At 39.6% G+C, this 17,278-nt stretch overlaps 1 protein-coding gene across 14 annotated transcripts in view; it reads left to right on the top strand.

The window, feature by feature from the left end:
• Positions 1–1,060: 1,060 nt before the first annotated feature.
• The window catches only part of Mbnl3 (muscleblind like splicing regulator 3), a 107,135-nt gene continuing 90,917 nt past the window's right edge, over positions 1,061–17,278 (top strand). For 4 of the 14 annotated variants that reach the window (XM_021236219.2, XM_005085555.4, XM_021236213.2 and 1 more), the window contains exons 1-2: positions 4,998–5,071; positions 6,547–6,685. Coding sequence is in view for 4 of the 14 variants with exons in the window: in XM_021236216.2 (XP_021091875.1) it covers positions 5,042–5,071 (30 nt within the window). In the remaining 10 variants the exon portion in view is untranslated. Of the gene's footprint in view, positions 1,194–1,349; positions 1,472–1,927; positions 2,277–2,466; positions 3,996–4,997; positions 5,072–6,546; positions 6,686–17,278 lie in introns of those variants that run through there. The other 10 variants (XM_021236220.2, XM_040744622.1, XM_040744621.1 and 7 more) reach the window with 9 other exon arrangements.

Genomic DNA, 17,278 nt, shown 5'->3' with positions numbered 1-17,278 from the left:
AATATGTCCTGCAATGCTTATACACTATAGAATTCAAAGAACTGAGTTCTAGGCTGAAGCAGTTGACTGCATGCAGGAAAGCAGTCATGAATTGCTATGAGCTCCTCGTCGACGATCCTGCATATGTGTGTGCTATCATCTACAATTGTCCTCATAAAATTAAATAAAAGCACGCGCTTATTATTGTGGGGCTCCAATTAAGAGACAGCTGGTGCTCTTATTACGCTTGCATTACATTGAAACTTGTAATTTAGATGTCCAGATGCACATTTTAAAATCAAAGTATAAAATTGCATTCGCTTTGTCCATTTTCCATTTTGAAGTATCTGGAACCTTACATCAGTGCTCCTCCTTCCCTGTAAAACTCCCTGAAGTAGGGGAAGCATTTCTCCTAACATTACTCCTCTCTCAAATTCTTAGAAGGAAATAAAAAGATCTGGACTTTTTGGAAGGGAGGAGACCCGGGAAGGCAAACGACGAGTATTTAACCCTTTGTAAGTTGATGTGTATGTGTTGATGGAGGTTATTTTGAAATTCCCTACTTGCAGTTACCTGTCTAGGAAGTGACTAGAAACCTAGAGCTTCGCACTACATCACATTGCCTTTCTCATTGGCACTCCCGTTGGTCGCTGAAGCTCTAGAAACTTTCGAGGAGGCTCGCGCTCCCCACCAGGGTACTTACAGGCTTCCCCCTAGCTTTGCTTCTGTGTCTGGAGCGTTATGATTTGCACTCCCGTCCCCAGTTAGTAATGATATGACAAAAGCCACTCTGGCCGAGGGCTCGGGACGGGCTGGGTTTGGGTTTTTATTGTTTTTGTTTTGTTTTTTTTTGTTTTTTTTTTTTTTGAGGGGAGAAGTGCCACACCCCCTAGGACTAAAGCCCACGGGGGGCGGTCCGCTCGGCGCGAACGTAGGAGTCACACAAAGCGTAAGGTCTCACGACGAAAGTGCGCCCTGCAGGAAGGTGTCCCCACCCGGAGCGTGGTCGGGAGCGCCAAAGTGCGCCCTCCAGGAAGAAGGTGCCCCCACTCGGAGCGTGAGCAGGAGCGCCACTTTTTGGCGCTCTTTGCGCGCGAGCCGCGAGGAGGCGGAAGACCGTCCCGGGCCGGCGCGGCAATCGACCAGCAAGCTCCTGAGTTGCTGCGCGTGTCGCCGTCCCAGCGAGACGCGTCTGGAGTGGCTCCCTGGTCAAGGTGAGGCTGGGTTGGAGGGTGGCGGTGGCAGCGGCCAAGGCGAAGGCCACCGCGGGCAGAGCGGCTCTACCTGGCCGGGCGGGGCGGGGCCTGCCCGAGCGAGGAGCAAGAGAGCGAGCGCGAGAGGGGAGGGAGAAGCCGTTCCTTCGCTTTCGGGCTGCTGCACGGAGTTTGGCGCGACTTGCGGGTTTTGGCGCCTAAAGACGAAATTGTCCCCAGGAGCTCCCGAGTCGTCCCCGCCGCGGTGTGTGGGAAGCCCGGAGGCTGGGGTCCCTCCGGTACGGAGGACTTTTGTGTGTGTGTGGGGGGGTGCGCGGTGAAGGGGTTCGGGGGTCAGAACCCCGGACGCTCTTTTGCCTCGGGGCCTGACTGCGGGTGCGGGGGGGTGAGGGCGGGTTACCGAGGCAACGGCGATCGTCGGCGGGAGCCCCACGCCTGCCCAGTCGCCCCGGGCCGCTCGCCGGTGAGGGAGCCGCGCCGGCCGGCAGCGAGGGCACGGGGCGCTCCGAGGTGTGCTCCAGTGGACTGAACCAAGCGCACGCGAGCGCGGGGGAGGGAGGCCGGCCTCCCGGGGCCCCTCCTCCAGCCCGCCACCAGCGGGACGGGGCGCAGTGGGGGGAGGGGGACCCCGAGGACTCGCCACAAACTACTCACTTTTCCCGGCCTCAGGCCCAAGCGCGGGGGCGGGCGACGGCGGGGGGGGGGGTCCGATAGGGGGCGGGGGGAAAGGTTGTGCTCTTGGTCCTCGGAGTCCCCAGTGCCTGTTGCTGGACTTGACATTGGAGACCCCGCTGACGCCGACTCGGAGGCCAGTAGCACGTCCCAGCCCGAAGTTGGGGACATGGGGCGGCCTTGAATTTGCTTATACCTAAGGATGTCAGGAACCTCGCTTTAAAATGGCGGCATCCACTATACACCCCTGCTAAAGGCTCGCCCCACACCGGGGCCACCTCACCCAGGCAGGGCTGCTTTTTGCTTCTCCCGCTAACAGATGGCATGTGCCACTGTTTGCTGCCTCTGCCCCTACCGCTGCCACTGAGAGCACGGCCCCTTAACCTCTTGGGTTTGCGCTAGCGACACAAGGTAAGGCTGAAGAGGACTTGGGGTTCCCCAGACTGACTGCCTGTGAACCGCACTGCTTTTTAAAACTTTTTCCACTCCCGCGATATGGCAAGTAGAAGCAAAATTAACACTGCCACTTGTTGCGTTTTTTTTTTGTTTTGCTTTTCCTCTGTTTTTTTTCTTTTTCCTTCCCTCTTCCAGTCTTTTTTTTTTTAAATTTAAAGGAACTTCTTGCATGGCATGGCATTAGCAAAGACTTCCGATAACACCTAACTTTCCCACTTCCCTGGGATGCCTGAGTAGCACTGTGGCAGAACCGCATCTCTTCCCGCCCTGGGTTGATACATTTGGACAGCTTGCTTTTTATCACCTGGGCTGAAGGGCATGAGGACAGTACATTGTAGGGCAGTATTATAAAGGGTAACTTTACTTTTTAGCACTTAGGCAATATGCTTCAAAGATAAAAATAAAATTAAAACAAGGGTACTTTTGGACTTTAACAGATTATTAATTGTGCTGTTCTAATGGTTGTGGCAGACCAACTTTGTGTTTTTCAGAACACTGTTTATTGATAAGTGTGCGCACACACACATACATACGTATACATGGGACTTTTCTGTTGTGATGTGCTTTTAGGAAGTTCGTTTCTTCTCATGTTCATAATTGCTATTTGTAACCTGGTCTCTGATCCTACAGCCTCTCCATATGTGTATGTAAAGTTCATGGGAAAGCATCAATTACAATAAGGCTGCTGCAGGATTTAGCTTTGAAATGATTGATTTATCACAGTGTTGGCGTCTTGGTTTAATTACTAAGTCTTTGGGTGATGACTGATAGAGTGGTTGGAAAACAGACTGGTGATATACCTGAACTAATGATTACTCACCCACACTAAACATAATTCATCCAGATAGTTCCTCCTCCTGATGAAAGGCATTTGACAATGAGCCTTAGCAGAGGCTTTGGCTTTTTCCTGATTATAGTCACATTTTCTCTTTTGTGTATGCAAATTAAATCCTTAATAAACATTAAATACTAAATCAATTTAAGTTTATTTATGTGATGCTTTGGGGAAATATTTTCATATTTACAAAAACTTCTCCAAACATAGCCTAAATAGACTTTTGTCTATAATCCAGCTGACAATTATTCTCCTCCACCGTGTGTTTTACTTCTCCCAAGCAGTAGAAACTAGAAAGGAAGGAAAGTATTGTTTTGCACCTAGTAAACTAGCACAGTTTTTCTGTCCAGGTGCTGCAGTCTACCCAGAAACAAAGACCATGGCTGCTTACAGTGGAATCTACTGTCTAAAAATTCCACACCGTTTCAGGTTATTGTTTAGGGAGCCCTGTGATTGCTTCACAATTGTAAAAGGAAGTGCTACAGGCAGAGTAGTAGATACTTGCATTATTATAACGTTTTTGCAATGGAGCAGTGACAAAAATCAGCTTGTCTCATTTTTTAATGATTCCAAACTTGGTCCTTCTATAAGCTTCACCTCTGTGGGTGCTGCGGTAGGGCTCAATGACTGACCCAAAGACATCATTTTAAAAAGTGAGAGTGTTAAACCTTGGGACCAGAGCATCAGAGGTGTGAGAACATGTCCCAGTTACTGTTCTGCTGCCTTCTGCAGGGATGAAACTGGAGACTGAAAACGTGAGTGAAGGTCTATTGGAAAACTGCTTGTGAGAGAGAATTGGTGCAAGCTGGCTTAGAGGTGGTGACTGCATGTTTCACTCTGTAAGAATCACTTCGTCTCTCTGATTTCCCTTGCTGCTTTAAGAATGCATAATGAGTCCCAGGACTGTTGCAAAATGGCTTTTCCTCAACTGTCTTCTTCAGGCATTTCATAACAGCTTCTTTTTAAGGAGGATAAAACCTATGACTGTGAGCTGGTAGCCAAAGTAGCCTTGTTGATTGTACTTGTACCCATCTTATAACTAAATAATGTTTTCACACGTAGCTATTTAATAAATGTTAAACTATATAGAAAAAGACAGTCTATAAATTCACAAAAGAACAGATTCTGTGCACAGCTTTTAATTTAAACAGAAAGCCTTTTTGTACACTTGCAAGAACCTAAAATGTAAAGTGAATTACAGTGTACATTCTCCTAATTGCATTCTGCTTGCCTCAAATGGGCTCTTTTGCCTCTCATTATACTTCCAGGAACTTGTGAAAGTTATCCTTTTTGCCAGTAGGTATATTATTATCTGTCCAGCTTTACACAATGAAGAAGTAAAAAGCAGCTCAGAAATAAAAAGGGTTTTGTCTTTTGACTGGCTGCACAGTACTACACACTGCTGGAATAGTGACAAGCTCTTGGCTGTTGTGCAGATGTTGACAATATAGCTTGAAGTACAGTTCTGTTCTCCATTCAGCTGTCTTTGCATCTAGGAAAGGGGGAGGGAGTGGAAACCCTTAAAGTAATGAATATATTCATTCATAAAATTTTACACGTTCCCTGATTTTAGTGAAATAAAGTCAAGAAGGTAGCAGAAATTTTCTTTTGAAATAAAAGGTTCTGTCTGCTAGCAAAAGGGGATTTGGGAAATGCAGAGAATAAGTTACAGTGCGTGTTGGACAAGTAACTTGATCCTGTCTTGTTGTTAAAGTAAAACAATGGCCACTGCCATGTTAAAATGCTCAAGAATCTGAAAGAGATGCAGGTTGCAATCAACTTTATTTCATAAAGATGCTTCCCCATTGTTGATTTTTGTTGTTCTTGTTATTTTGAGACAGGGTCTCACTATGTAGCCCAGACTCACCTTGAACTCCTACACTTAATGCTCAGCTCTCAAAGGCTTGGATTACAGGTATGTGCCAGGCTGTTGGGTTATGACTGTGATTAAACAGATGGGTTTAGGCCATTATAAGTGCACGTGATATTAAAGAAATAGAAATCAGAAATCATATTTCTCTGTGAGATTTTCTGCTTCTTCTTAGGTATACTTATTTCAAAAATAGATAGCTGAGTTTCGCATAAAATGAAGTGAATCTTTTCATTCTAAGATAACAAACTGTGTCTGGGTGCAAGTAGTTCCACTGTCAAATAACCAGGCAGCAAACAAACATAAATTATGAGCAGGTAGAAACAAGTGGATCTGTATTAATGTAGACTTTAATCTATAGGGAACTTGATGGTTGTACAGATATATGGATATTTATATTTGCCTTCATGACAACCAAGGGACCATACTGGAAAGACAACATTGAAAATTAGGATAAATACATTAAAATTACGTTATCAGATGCTAATGACTTAAAAGAAAGCAAAAAATATTTTTATACTTGTTTTTTTAAAAGGCACAGTGTAAACCCATAATTATTTTCTGGTTGCTATTAAATTGAAAGATGTTGCCTTTAAAAGATTGATGAGGAATATACAAGATGTGATCATATTTTTGTTTCAGAAATACAAGTATTCCACAGGTGTTTAGGAATATAGATGGAAGCATAAATTTGAACACAAAATTCAAATTTGTGGTCAATTAAGAACAATATTTGCAGTTACTAATTTATTTCTTCCAGAAATATAGAAAAAATACCTATTTTATGGTATTTTTCCAAGGGGGAACTTAAAGAAAAACAGGTTGAATTAAATTATGACCAATATTTGATATGAATGGTGTGTTTCTGTTGCTTAGAAATGTTTAAGTCTAGGGTTACAATTGCAGAAAAAGAGTGCATTTCTTAGAACTAATGAGGAAGCAACAATGAAAAGAGACTGATTTAAGTGTGTGTAGATTTTTTTTTATTTTTCTATGTAACTAGTGTTATAATCATTTGATCCCAGAGCTTATTTTTATGAAATGTAGTGGACACAGGACCTCACTGTTTTCCCAAAACTAATTTCAAACTCCTAGGCTTAAATGATTCTACTCCTTCGGTCTCCTAAGTAGCTGGGACTACAGTCACGCATCACCATGCCCAGCTTCTCAAAACCCTTTATAACAACCATGAAAAGAAAAAAGTTAAGGGGAAGAGGATCCAGATTAGAAATTTAAGACTCAATTAGTCATGCTTGTTAAAATATTATGTTCCACTCTCAAGTACTTCTTGCATCAGTGTTAAGTTGGCTCACAAGTAAAAGTGATTTGTTTATGATTTTTGGTAGGAGTTAGTTTTATACCTGTACAGTGATTGCATTTGTGTGGCCAGAAGGAGAATGCCTACAACTGAAAAAGGGCAGTCTGGATGTAAATGCAGGTAGTTGACACTGAAGAATTCTGCCTGGCTATTTGATTACTCTAGAGACTGATGGTTGGCTGCATTTGGTTTTCCACTTTAGGTTCTTCAAATTGGTTTTAGTGTGTCCCCATCTAATTCTGAGAATTCTGAGCTTCTTGGCTGTCTACATTTTTGTGGAAATTTGAGGAAGATTTCCTTAGGCTCATACAGGTGTCCTTAAATGTACCAGCATCTCCTTGGTAGGTAGACTAATGGATCTCTTTACCTTATCTCCTCATTGCTTCCTTTTCTAGGTAAAGGTTTTTGTAAATTATAGATTGATATTTCTAATTTTCTCTTGCATTTTTGCATATTTCTCTATGATCTTAGCAATGTTTCTATTTTTATAAAGAGAAAATGAGCACAGTTTATATTTTGCTGAATGTCTTCTGAGGACCATACTGGTGACTCAAAATGAGCCCAGGGATAAGCATTCAAAAGCATCTTTTAAGATGAGACCTAAAGAGTGACCTGAAAACTAACTGCTATTTTTCTGTCACCTGAAATCACATTTCATGTACATCCTTTGCATCCCAGGCAAATCACCTTCATCATGAAGCTATGTAGATACAGTTGTCTTTAATTGGCTCCACAGATTAAAAGGAAGAACTAAAATAATTACTGTTACTCGGATGCCTCCTGTCATGTGTATTTTAGAAAGTGACACAGACACAGGTGAAATATGACAAGGATCCTGGACAGTCTCCTTTTCAGATACTGTTCATTTGCAGGTTGGATTTGCATGCATTTTTATTTATCAAGATATAGGTGTGAATAGTGTCTCTTTTTTACTGTATCCAGAAAGCAATTTCCTCACTGAAGGGATAAGAGCTGCTGTTTCTGATCCTCTGCAAGCATCTTGTGTGCCCAGAGGACTATTTTGTAGTTAGAGCTCTTGCAGTTTTTTCTTATGTGACAATATGAAAAATTATATAATGGTATATTGGAGAACATAGTGGAAGGGATATCTTGTTAAGTTTTTTAGCCTTCTACCTTCATGGAAAAAATAACAACCAAAGCAGAACAAAAGTATCACATGTGGTATGCGATTGAGAGGGGGAGGAGAGAGAGAATTCTTCAGTTATAAATGGGGGTAATGAATCAGTTGCTTTATTAAGATTAGGTTTGTATGGGACTGGAGAGATGGCTCAGTGGATAAGAGCACATACTGCTCTTGTAGAGAACATGTGTTTGGTTACCTGTAATCACATCAGGTGGCTAACAAACACCTCTGGCCTCCTCGGCACCTGCACTGTAGTGCACACATCCACCATTCACGATGCATACACATAATTAAAAATAATAAAAATAAGCTTTTAGAAAAGATTAGGTTTGTAATCTAGAAAAAATGGAAAAGTACTTGGGAGACTAATTGGGAAAGAGGAAAGGAATTGGGGAAAGGGAGTATGAATAAGAGGTTAATAGGGGATGAGTATACACTAAATACATTTTATACATGTATAAAAGTATAGTAATGAAATCTGTCATTTTGCACAATTAATGTGTTCTAGTAAAATATTTTTTTAAAAGAAAGGAAAAAAGTGTTAGACCCAAGGCATGAAGGTAGGCCTCACACATCACCTCAGTACTAGAGTCCGTAGTTTGTCTTTGTAGGTGCTTGCTCAGTCAGTTGTGTGATTGTAGATACTGTTGTTAAAGTGCTCATCGATGCTTCCGAAAATTATTGCTGTCTGTATATGGTGAGAATCCCAAAGAAGGTGGGGGGACTCTTTCTTTTTTAACAGCGATTTTTGAGAACTTTAAACTCCCCACTCATTTATGTCAGTATCCTGCCAGCCTCCTAGCCAAGTACTTGGACAGCATAAACTAAACCTTATTCATCCAGAAGTACAAACAGAAACAGTGCACCTTATACAGATAGCTGTGATTTATGTCTACAAGCTTCAAATACATAAAATTTGGGGGGTGGAGCCGCTGGGATTCTGAGCCTGTGTAATTTGTTTTGTTCTATGAATGTCTAGAGCAGTGGCCTTAGCTACAGACAGATCATATGTCAGTATGGTTTTAAGGTAAGCTTGAGGCTGAATTCAGATTGACGTGGCCCTCAAAGGAAGGCGTTTTTGGAGTAAACCGTAGGTTTTAGCAGGACTTTTTTTGTTTTGTTTTATGAGACATGGTTTCACTGTGTAGCCCTGGCTGTCCTGGAACTCATTCAGTAAACCAGGCCAGCCTCAAACTCACAAGAGATCCTCCTGTTTCTACTTCCCTAGGGCTGGAGCCTCAAACTCACAAGAGATCCTCCTGTTTCTACTTCCCTAGGGCTGGAATTAACAGGACTTTAGATCAACTGGCTGCCCCTTTATTATGTATAAATCCTCTTTCTCAAAGAGATAAACTTTGTTCTATGGAGAAACTCATTTGGATATACTGAAAATTCTTTGTAGTGATAATAGCGAGGCAAAATATTTTTCCTGTGTTACCTAAGCTTGCTCTGTCACCAATTCTTGCAATTAATAACTTGACTAGCTAGGAAAATGTACCATAGTGCATTGCATTTCACCATGCTGGAAAAAAAATAAGAATACCTCTGTATTTTGTGAACAGTATGGTTTTCCTAATCTTAATAATGATCTACAATATGATTTAGTTAGGTAACTCATATATGAACATAACTCTGAATATGCACAAGTCATTTTGTAGACTGACAATGAAGAAGATTCACAAGAGAGTAAGAGAATCAAGAAGTTACTTCCTGTAATGATGCTATAGTCTGCAACTTCTAATACCTACTGATGAGGTGTGTGGAAACTACCCTGCATAATGCTGATCCTGAATTAGTAGGAAACAGCCAGGCAATATCAGGAATTGTAGCATTTGACTCTAAATACTTTTACTAATTTGTCTACTAATCTATCATTCATGAAGATGCAGCTGTGTGACCTCTGCTACGTGCATGATGTTTTGTAAGTTACATTTTTTTTATTTCAGTCATGGTTCATACATTAGCACTTCTTATTGTCTTGTCTCTATCTCAAAAGAAATCTCAGAAGTATTTTTAGTTATCTAAGAAAAAATTCAAGGAAAAGTTCTTAAAATGGTGACAAGCAATGACAGGAAATGCTGGTTGCCCTAGTCTCCTTCATAACTAAGTGAGGCCCCAGCTGGCTGATTGACTTTAAACTTCCTGTTAGGGGGTTGCTTGGGTCAAAAGTAGCTGTGTTTTCCATATAGAGTGTTTTTCTTTATTCTGTAAGGCCACAATAAATCTGTCGCTGGACTGCATATTTTGTATATTTTATGGACTGAATCATGTGGTTTGAGTTTAATTTGGAAGGCAGTGCTTTTACAATCAAGATTTTTTTTTACCCTGACATGTGCACCTTTGGGGTCTGGGATTGCACTGGCCTCCAAAAGTTTATGACTTTATTTACACAATAGTGATTGCTGAGGAGGGCATTTCCTGCTAGTTAATGACTGGCTGGAAGGACCAACAGTTCAAACCTAGGGGGAGAAGACCATTCATTAAATGCCAAGAAGGCCTGGTCCTTTTTCATCAAGTGATAGGAAGAAAGCTAAACTGCATTCTGCCGTTTCAGTTGCCCAGAGCAGGGAGGGCAGAGCTCCCTGTGGAGGTGGGGCCTCTTTTCTTGATAGGAACATGCTTAGTCTTTCCCTTAGGTTGTCAAATAGGGTCTTGGGCCAAGAGGGTATTTCTTTTATGTTAATCAGTGCATAGAGGTCCAGTAAAGTTGTGGGCCCCTAACTGCCTGTTTCGCTGTCTGAAAATGCTCAAATAGAAGGTGTTACATCTACTTTGAAAACTTGTAATTATCGCATGATTCAGTTCCCTAATTGGTTGAATACTGATTATGACTAAAATAGACAAGTTAGAAAAGAATGGAAAGAATGGCCTCTTTCAAGGTCAACCTTGAAAGGTACCAGCAGGTATACACATTGTATGTAATAAAGGTAAATAATATTCATAGGCCTGTTTTAGCTTTTGTGGAAGTACTTTGGGGACTGTAATAGTAACCATTTAACCCATAACATCTCCAGGAAACAGTTTTGTTCTTCTGTAATAATTGCCTGCTGTAAACCAGCCCAAGTGTGAAGAACTTGGCATTGATTTAGAGCAAAAAACGGAATTAAGACCAAGACTGAGTTCACATCTAGGAATCCCTGACTTCCTGGCCTGTCCTTGACTCCCCTTAGCTTGTTAAGCCTCCAATTTGCCGACTAGTTCAATGTTTATAAAAGATAAACATCTGTTCTGAGTTCATTTAGTAGGTACATCCACATGAAAACAGTTGTGTGGCATTTCCCCACCCCAGAACTTGGCTTGTTCTTTCACTTGAAATTAAAGTTCTTTTATATCTTCCAAACTTGGTGGGGGGTAAAAGGAGTGAGCCAGAGCTCTCAAATACAGGCAGTCACTGAAGGCCAGACACCTGGATTTCTTCACGGGATTGAGTAATCTGTCACATGCAGAACAAACCAAATATTAAAGTTCTGTTTTGAGTCTGGCAATTGTCATCATATACTTTTAAAATATTCAGTAATTGAGGGATTGCTGGTCATTACAGTTCACAAAATAAAAAAGAGTTTTGAAGTTTTGAATTCTCTACAAATAAACTATACCCATTATCGTTGCTATTAGCAGATTTTTAGGCAAAAAAAGTGAATAATGAAATAAAAAGATATGTGTCAAAACACGCTTTTATTGTTTAAAATTGAATTGAAATGTTATGAATAAAAATAAATGTAAGGAATCACTAAAATTTTGCTTGCTTGAATTAGTGACAGTATTCTTACTTATAAACTATTTTGGGCTAAGAACCAATAAAGTTTTCCCAAGTACATATCCCATTGGCTTGAATATTACATTCTTGCATAATTAACAGTGCGGCTGCATTTAAGCAATGATCCCAAAACCTTAGAGGTAGCTTGCTCTACAAATTTAAATATGCCTTGACATTATTTTGTTTGGCAAACTCCTGCTGTACAGGTAATCTAAAAACATAATATTTTAAGGTTCAAGTTATTTCAGTCTCAATTATTGGTGACAAAATATGAAGGTTTATCCTGCTATATTTGGGTATATTATTCCCTTATTATTTGCCTATTTGTCCTATCCTTGTAGTTTTAAAGTGTCAAGAAATGATTGATCAGCATACAATGAAATGCATGTCAGTTGCAGTTAGTATCTCTTCAGAGCAAAATTGTATACAATGGATGGTAAGAGAATATCAAGACATTATCTAATGAAGTTAGACATTTTTGGTGAGATTTACTTCAAATTCATGCATGGGAGTATTGAGTTAGAATATAAAATGGATTTATTGCTATCTGTTGCTATCAACAAAAAGTCTACAAGTCAGTATTTTAAGGTATGTTCATTCAAACTAGGTGAGAATATATTTTTCCTTTTTGAATTATTGAGGAGATGGTGATCAAGAGATGCTGGGAGCTTTGGTGCCAACATACTGAGTGATGTTGATCAAGTCCTTGGTAGCTATGTTCCCGTTTCTAAAAATCTGATATATTCATGGGAATGATTGTTCAAAAGGAAGACAATAACCACATTGCCTTTCCAGTAATTAAAGTCCAGTGATTAAGAATATGAAAAAGATTTATTCCCTTGAGCCATACATGACTTTAAGCACTGAATGTAGTCCATCAAGAGACTTGAATCATCCTTGGATGTTTGTGCATTCTGGGTGTATTCCATGGAGTCAGATCGTTGTTGGATGTAAATGTTGTCTTCCAGAGTACTGTTGTTTCTCTATGGGATCATATGTATCTTGTCTTCACCCTCCTTACATCTGTGACCACATTCTCTCCCTGTGCTATCAAATACTTTCTCTGTTCTTGATGTACTGAATTCATCCTCGAAGGCATCTTTCTGTGAGTACCCTTTGGAGCCTTAGAGCAGTGTTGACTTCTCAGATCTAAGGACTTGAAATGCAACTGGTCTTTCATCACACACATGTAATTGTTAAACTCAAGTGACTGTTCTGATAATAAAATCTTGGCACTGATGAGTTAACACCTAAACTCTGTGGTTATAAATTAGTTTTTAACTCCCTCCTTAGAAATGCTACAATTAAAGTTTAAGAATAGGAAAAGACATACATCTAATCATTGTGTTATTTGCAATCAATTTATGAAATGCTATGTAAAAATACTAACCTCTATAGTGCTTAAGCTATCATAGCAAAGTCAAGCTATCATAACAAAGCATTGTATATGTTATTTCATTCACAATGATAGAAAACTAAAATGTGTTGATGAGTGAGTTGCATTTCCAGACCTTATGAGTGGCATTTTTTTATTATGTGAGTTAAAGCTATTTTTAGAAAGTAAAATTGCATATGTTTTGGACCAGCAGTCACCTTTGTCTCTACTATCTCTTTTACCACCAGCAACATTCACAGAGTAGGATGAATAAGTGGGACTTAAATGGGAGTTATTCAAAAATTTCAGTCCAGGAAGCATGTAGTTGATTATGCATTTTAGGCAGACAGCCTTAGTCATTGTTTTGGGTATCAATTATGTTTCTTCTTTGGTGTTGTTATGGACTGTTTGGCAAATTAATAGTAAGAAGCAAAAGTTTTTAGAGTGTACCAAAAGTGTTACATCATTTATGTAACATATCATTCTAGTTTTTTTCTCAGTATGTTTAAAAATGGTCCTGTGATCTGGTGTGAAACATTCCTTACAAATTACATTTGAAATTTTAAGGTGAGCACAGAACTCCAAGCCTTTGACAGGTGAGTTTGTTTATTGTGAGTAGTTAATGAGACTAATTTCCTTCTGGAATGGAGGAAGAAGAAAGAGGGTGCAAGATTTGCTAATTTTGATTGCGCCATTCTTTAGACTACACTCTTCATGTTTGTTGCACTTTTCTAGTCAAAAGAAAGTTCTGATGTTGGTATTTCGGTTAGTGGATATTTTGTGAGCTGTTGTGAGAGTCTTCCTTTGGTTCCAAGAATTGCAGCCAGCAGAGTTGGTCATGAAAAAAATACTGATATCTCAGCTAGTAGGATGCCCTTGCTCACGTCATTCCTCATCTTAGATAAACAAAACAAGAAAAACCAAAGCAAACCAAAATGAAAACCTCTTTCAAAATGGCAGGCTTTCTTTTTATAGTTGGATTTACCCAGAATCCTATAATGAAATTCATGTGAAAAGTGAAGAGATTTCCTTTCCTTGCCCAGAGTAGGATACATTTGGGGCAGGAAGTCAGCAAATAAAATCAATAACCTTTGCTTCTGTGGTGCTCAGGTCCTTTCCTGACTTGATTGGTGTGGATACTGGTAGAGAATGTAACCACTTGAATGTAGATATTCGAGACTGAGCCTTCCCTGGCCGTTCTCGGGGCTGCCAGGCCCAGGCCAGTGATATTGGAGCACTTGGGTGGCAGGAGAACCAGTGTTTACAGCCACCTTCACCTCCAGGAATGTATTAGACTTTTAAATCAATCGTAATATCTGTAGGCAGGAGTTTATATATAGGAATAAAATTTGAACCCCCATTTTCACACCCAATAAAAATGTCCTATAATAGGTGTTTATTCAGAGTCAACTGACATTTATTGAACAATTACTGTGTGCCAGATGGTCTGCTAGGTACCTTAATTTTCTTATGACGAAATTTCTTTTAGTATGAAATATAATTTGTCATACCAATCAGGTATTCTCTTTGGTGTCTAGTACATACCAGACTAAAAACTACCCCCAAGTCTTTCCATACCTTTTACATATATCTCCCATGCAAACAACACATTCTTATTCATCTCTTATTCGCCTAATGATTTGGGGACTAGCTCCTTATCTTCCTTTACCTCACAGGTGCTGATGTTATAGGTGTGAATCACCACAACCATAAAAAACTCACATCTTTGTTTTACCACATGCCCCAGGGAAAGAACTTTCCTTTAAATTGTTTAATTAAAATATAGTTACTTCATTTTCCCTTTTCCGTTTTTTTCCTCCAACCCTTACTATATAACACCCTTCCTAAATATATAAATGCGCCGGCACAGTCTATATAATGTTACTTGTATGTGTATGATTTCAGGGATGGCCACTTGGTATTAAATAACCAATCAGGTCATGGGGACATTCCTGGGGAACATTATTTCTTCTGCTCTTAGCATTCCTTAACTGCCTGTAGTTCTTTATCTAGAGTTGGAACCTCCATAAAATTTCCCCCTTCCATGTTAGTATGTCAGTTGGTTTTGTCCTTGTGATCAGCTCATGTTTAGACAGCCATATTGTTAAGATTTCCTGGGTGTGACCTCCCTGTCATTTCTCAAAGATTAAGTCTTCCCATTACTCTGGCTCTTACAATCTTTCTACGCCTCTTCCATGAAGTTCCCTGAGCCTTGGGGGCAGGAGCTGTATTGTACATTTATTAATTGGAGCTGGGTAACACACAATCACCTGTTCTCTGCATTTTGATTAGCTATGCTTTTCTACAATGGTCCCTGTCTGCTACAAAGTGAAATTGCTTTAATGGGGCATGAGAACTGTGCTTGGCTGTGGCTACAAAATAGTGAGTAGTTATGCTGGTTTAGTAAAGTGGTGATTGAAGGTTCTGCTCTAAGATCCGTGGCTTCATTAGCCTCAGGTAGTTAGCTAGGTTTCTAATAATAGGCATGATTTCCCTCTTGCTGAGTCCAAACAGAGAGCTAGCTGTTGGTTAATGCCAAAGTGTGCATGCCACTATTGCACCCATAGGGTTATAATGCCATGCTGGTTGTTGTGTTCCACAGGCATCATAGATGGGTAGGAGATTGATTGATTGCCTCCCTTGGAAGCATGCGTGACATCTTCTGGTGCTATGGAAGCTAGTCCTGAGGTAGCAGGTTTTTAAATCAGATCCAAGTCACATTCTCTATTTCTTGTATCTGAAATGCATGGTGTCTTTAGCAATAAGGGCATACCTCTGAGAGGCAATCAAGAGAAGTAGCAGAGTCTGTACTGTTTTAGGAGTCTCTTGGATTCCACTGACCACCAACTCAAAAGGAGGCTTTTCATGCCTTGTGTTGAGGTTTTTTGATAGGTAGTCTATTGCTGTTGGAGAGGTTGCTGTTAGTACAGGTGGGAAAACTTCATTTAAACTGTGTATATATGTATACATGTAGACTTATATGTATTATATGTGATTTTAGATAGTTAATATTTTATGGCTTTTTAAGGCGTCCTTATTGTTATTTTACTACCCCCTTCATCTCCTTCAGCGTTGACCTCCCTCCCCTTCACTAACTAAAGACCTCCCAATAATTTTCCCATTTCTCCCTTCAAATCACCTGTATCCTTATATTTCCCTCTCTAGTGCTACCCTTCCATGGACCCTGTTTACTTTCCTGATTTCTGTGGTTAATCCAGGTTATAAACTCTCATCTGAATATTTAGAGTTAGGAGCCACAGATGAGAAAGAACATTAAACGTTTGTCTTTCTGGATATGTATTACCTCACTTAATGTAATCTTTTACACTTCTGTTCATTTGCCTGCAAATTTCATGACTTCATTTTGAAAGAAGCTTTCTTAGATGGAATGCCTGAGAATTCATGGTTGAAGTATATACCACATTCCAAGGATTAAATTGCATTAGAGTTCTATTTTGTGTGTGTGTGTGTGTGTGTGTGTGTGTGTGTGTGAGAGAGAGAGAGAGAGAGAGAGAGAGAGAGAGAGAGAGAGAGAGAGAGAGAAAGAGTCCTTCTAAATTTAAGCATTTGGTTTTCTATGCCTTTCCTCAAGCTACTGTGCAAACATTACTTGTTGATAAAAATTTAAGAATACTCTTATTAAAATAGTTAAATTACATTTTCAGAGTGCACACCAAATAAAATCAACAGAAACTTAGACAATTCCCCTCAACACATGAAAACATATGTGGAAAATACATTTCTGAAATGGCTATAAAATTTTATTTTTTAATTTTTGCTTATATTTTCTGATTTAAATTTACTCTAATCTTCCCTTCATTCATTCTCTTTACATCTTCTTTCTCTTTCCCTTTTTCTTTTCTCTACTGAAGATCAAGTTTAGGGCCTTACTCTACTAGGCAACTGTTCTATCTGGTTTAAATTTCTTCTGTGTCATTTTACAAATGGCTTCACAGTTTTATTTTGTAGGTATCCATTCTCTTTGTTCAAGTGAAACCATGAGGCAAGATAATAACTATTACATAAAGTGTGGATGAACTTACTAAGCCTGTGGTCAAGGATTTGCTTGTTAACTGGTAGGGTTACAAAGGAAAGCAACTTCTATCACTTGTTTAAGTTTAAGATTATTATTTTGAGGAAATCAATTTGGAGCTATAGACATCTTTAATTTGTTCTGAAATCTCTTTAAAAGCATTGTTACATATTACCAAAGAACTCCCCTTGGTAGGATTTGTTTTTTATTTCTTATTAGTATGATGGCTTACTAGAGTCTACGAAGAAATTGAATTGGTAGATAGATTCTTCTGAGTTTTGAGGAATATTCATAACATGAATTCTTAGAATGCTATTACTCAGTAAAATTATACATTTATAAGGTTTATACATTGAAATTGAGAGAATTAGAAGTGAAAACCAACAGAAAAATGAATTTCCCCATCAGTCTTACCGCATTTTCTTTTGAGGGTCATGTGTGTGCATGCACGTGTATGTATGATTAATATTGTAATAAATACCAAAGAAATGACAACTTGTTTGTTGAGCTTAAGGTGGAACAATTCCAGCAAGGAAGACAAAAGTGAGTGATGAGAGAGCATTTCCAAACATACCCTTCTTCAAATGGCCTTTCAGTAAAAGCTTTTGCCTCCACTTTTGGCCAT

This window comes from Mesocricetus auratus, unplaced genomic scaffold, assembly GCF_017639785.1.
Source record: "Mesocricetus auratus isolate SY011 unplaced genomic scaffold, BCM_Maur_2.0 Super-Scaffold_100003, whole genome shotgun sequence".
Taxonomy (NCBI): domain Eukaryota; kingdom Metazoa; phylum Chordata; class Mammalia; order Rodentia; family Cricetidae; genus Mesocricetus; species Mesocricetus auratus.
Note: the sequence above shows the minus strand (reverse complement) of the source record. Positions and strands in the feature narration are given on the sequence as shown.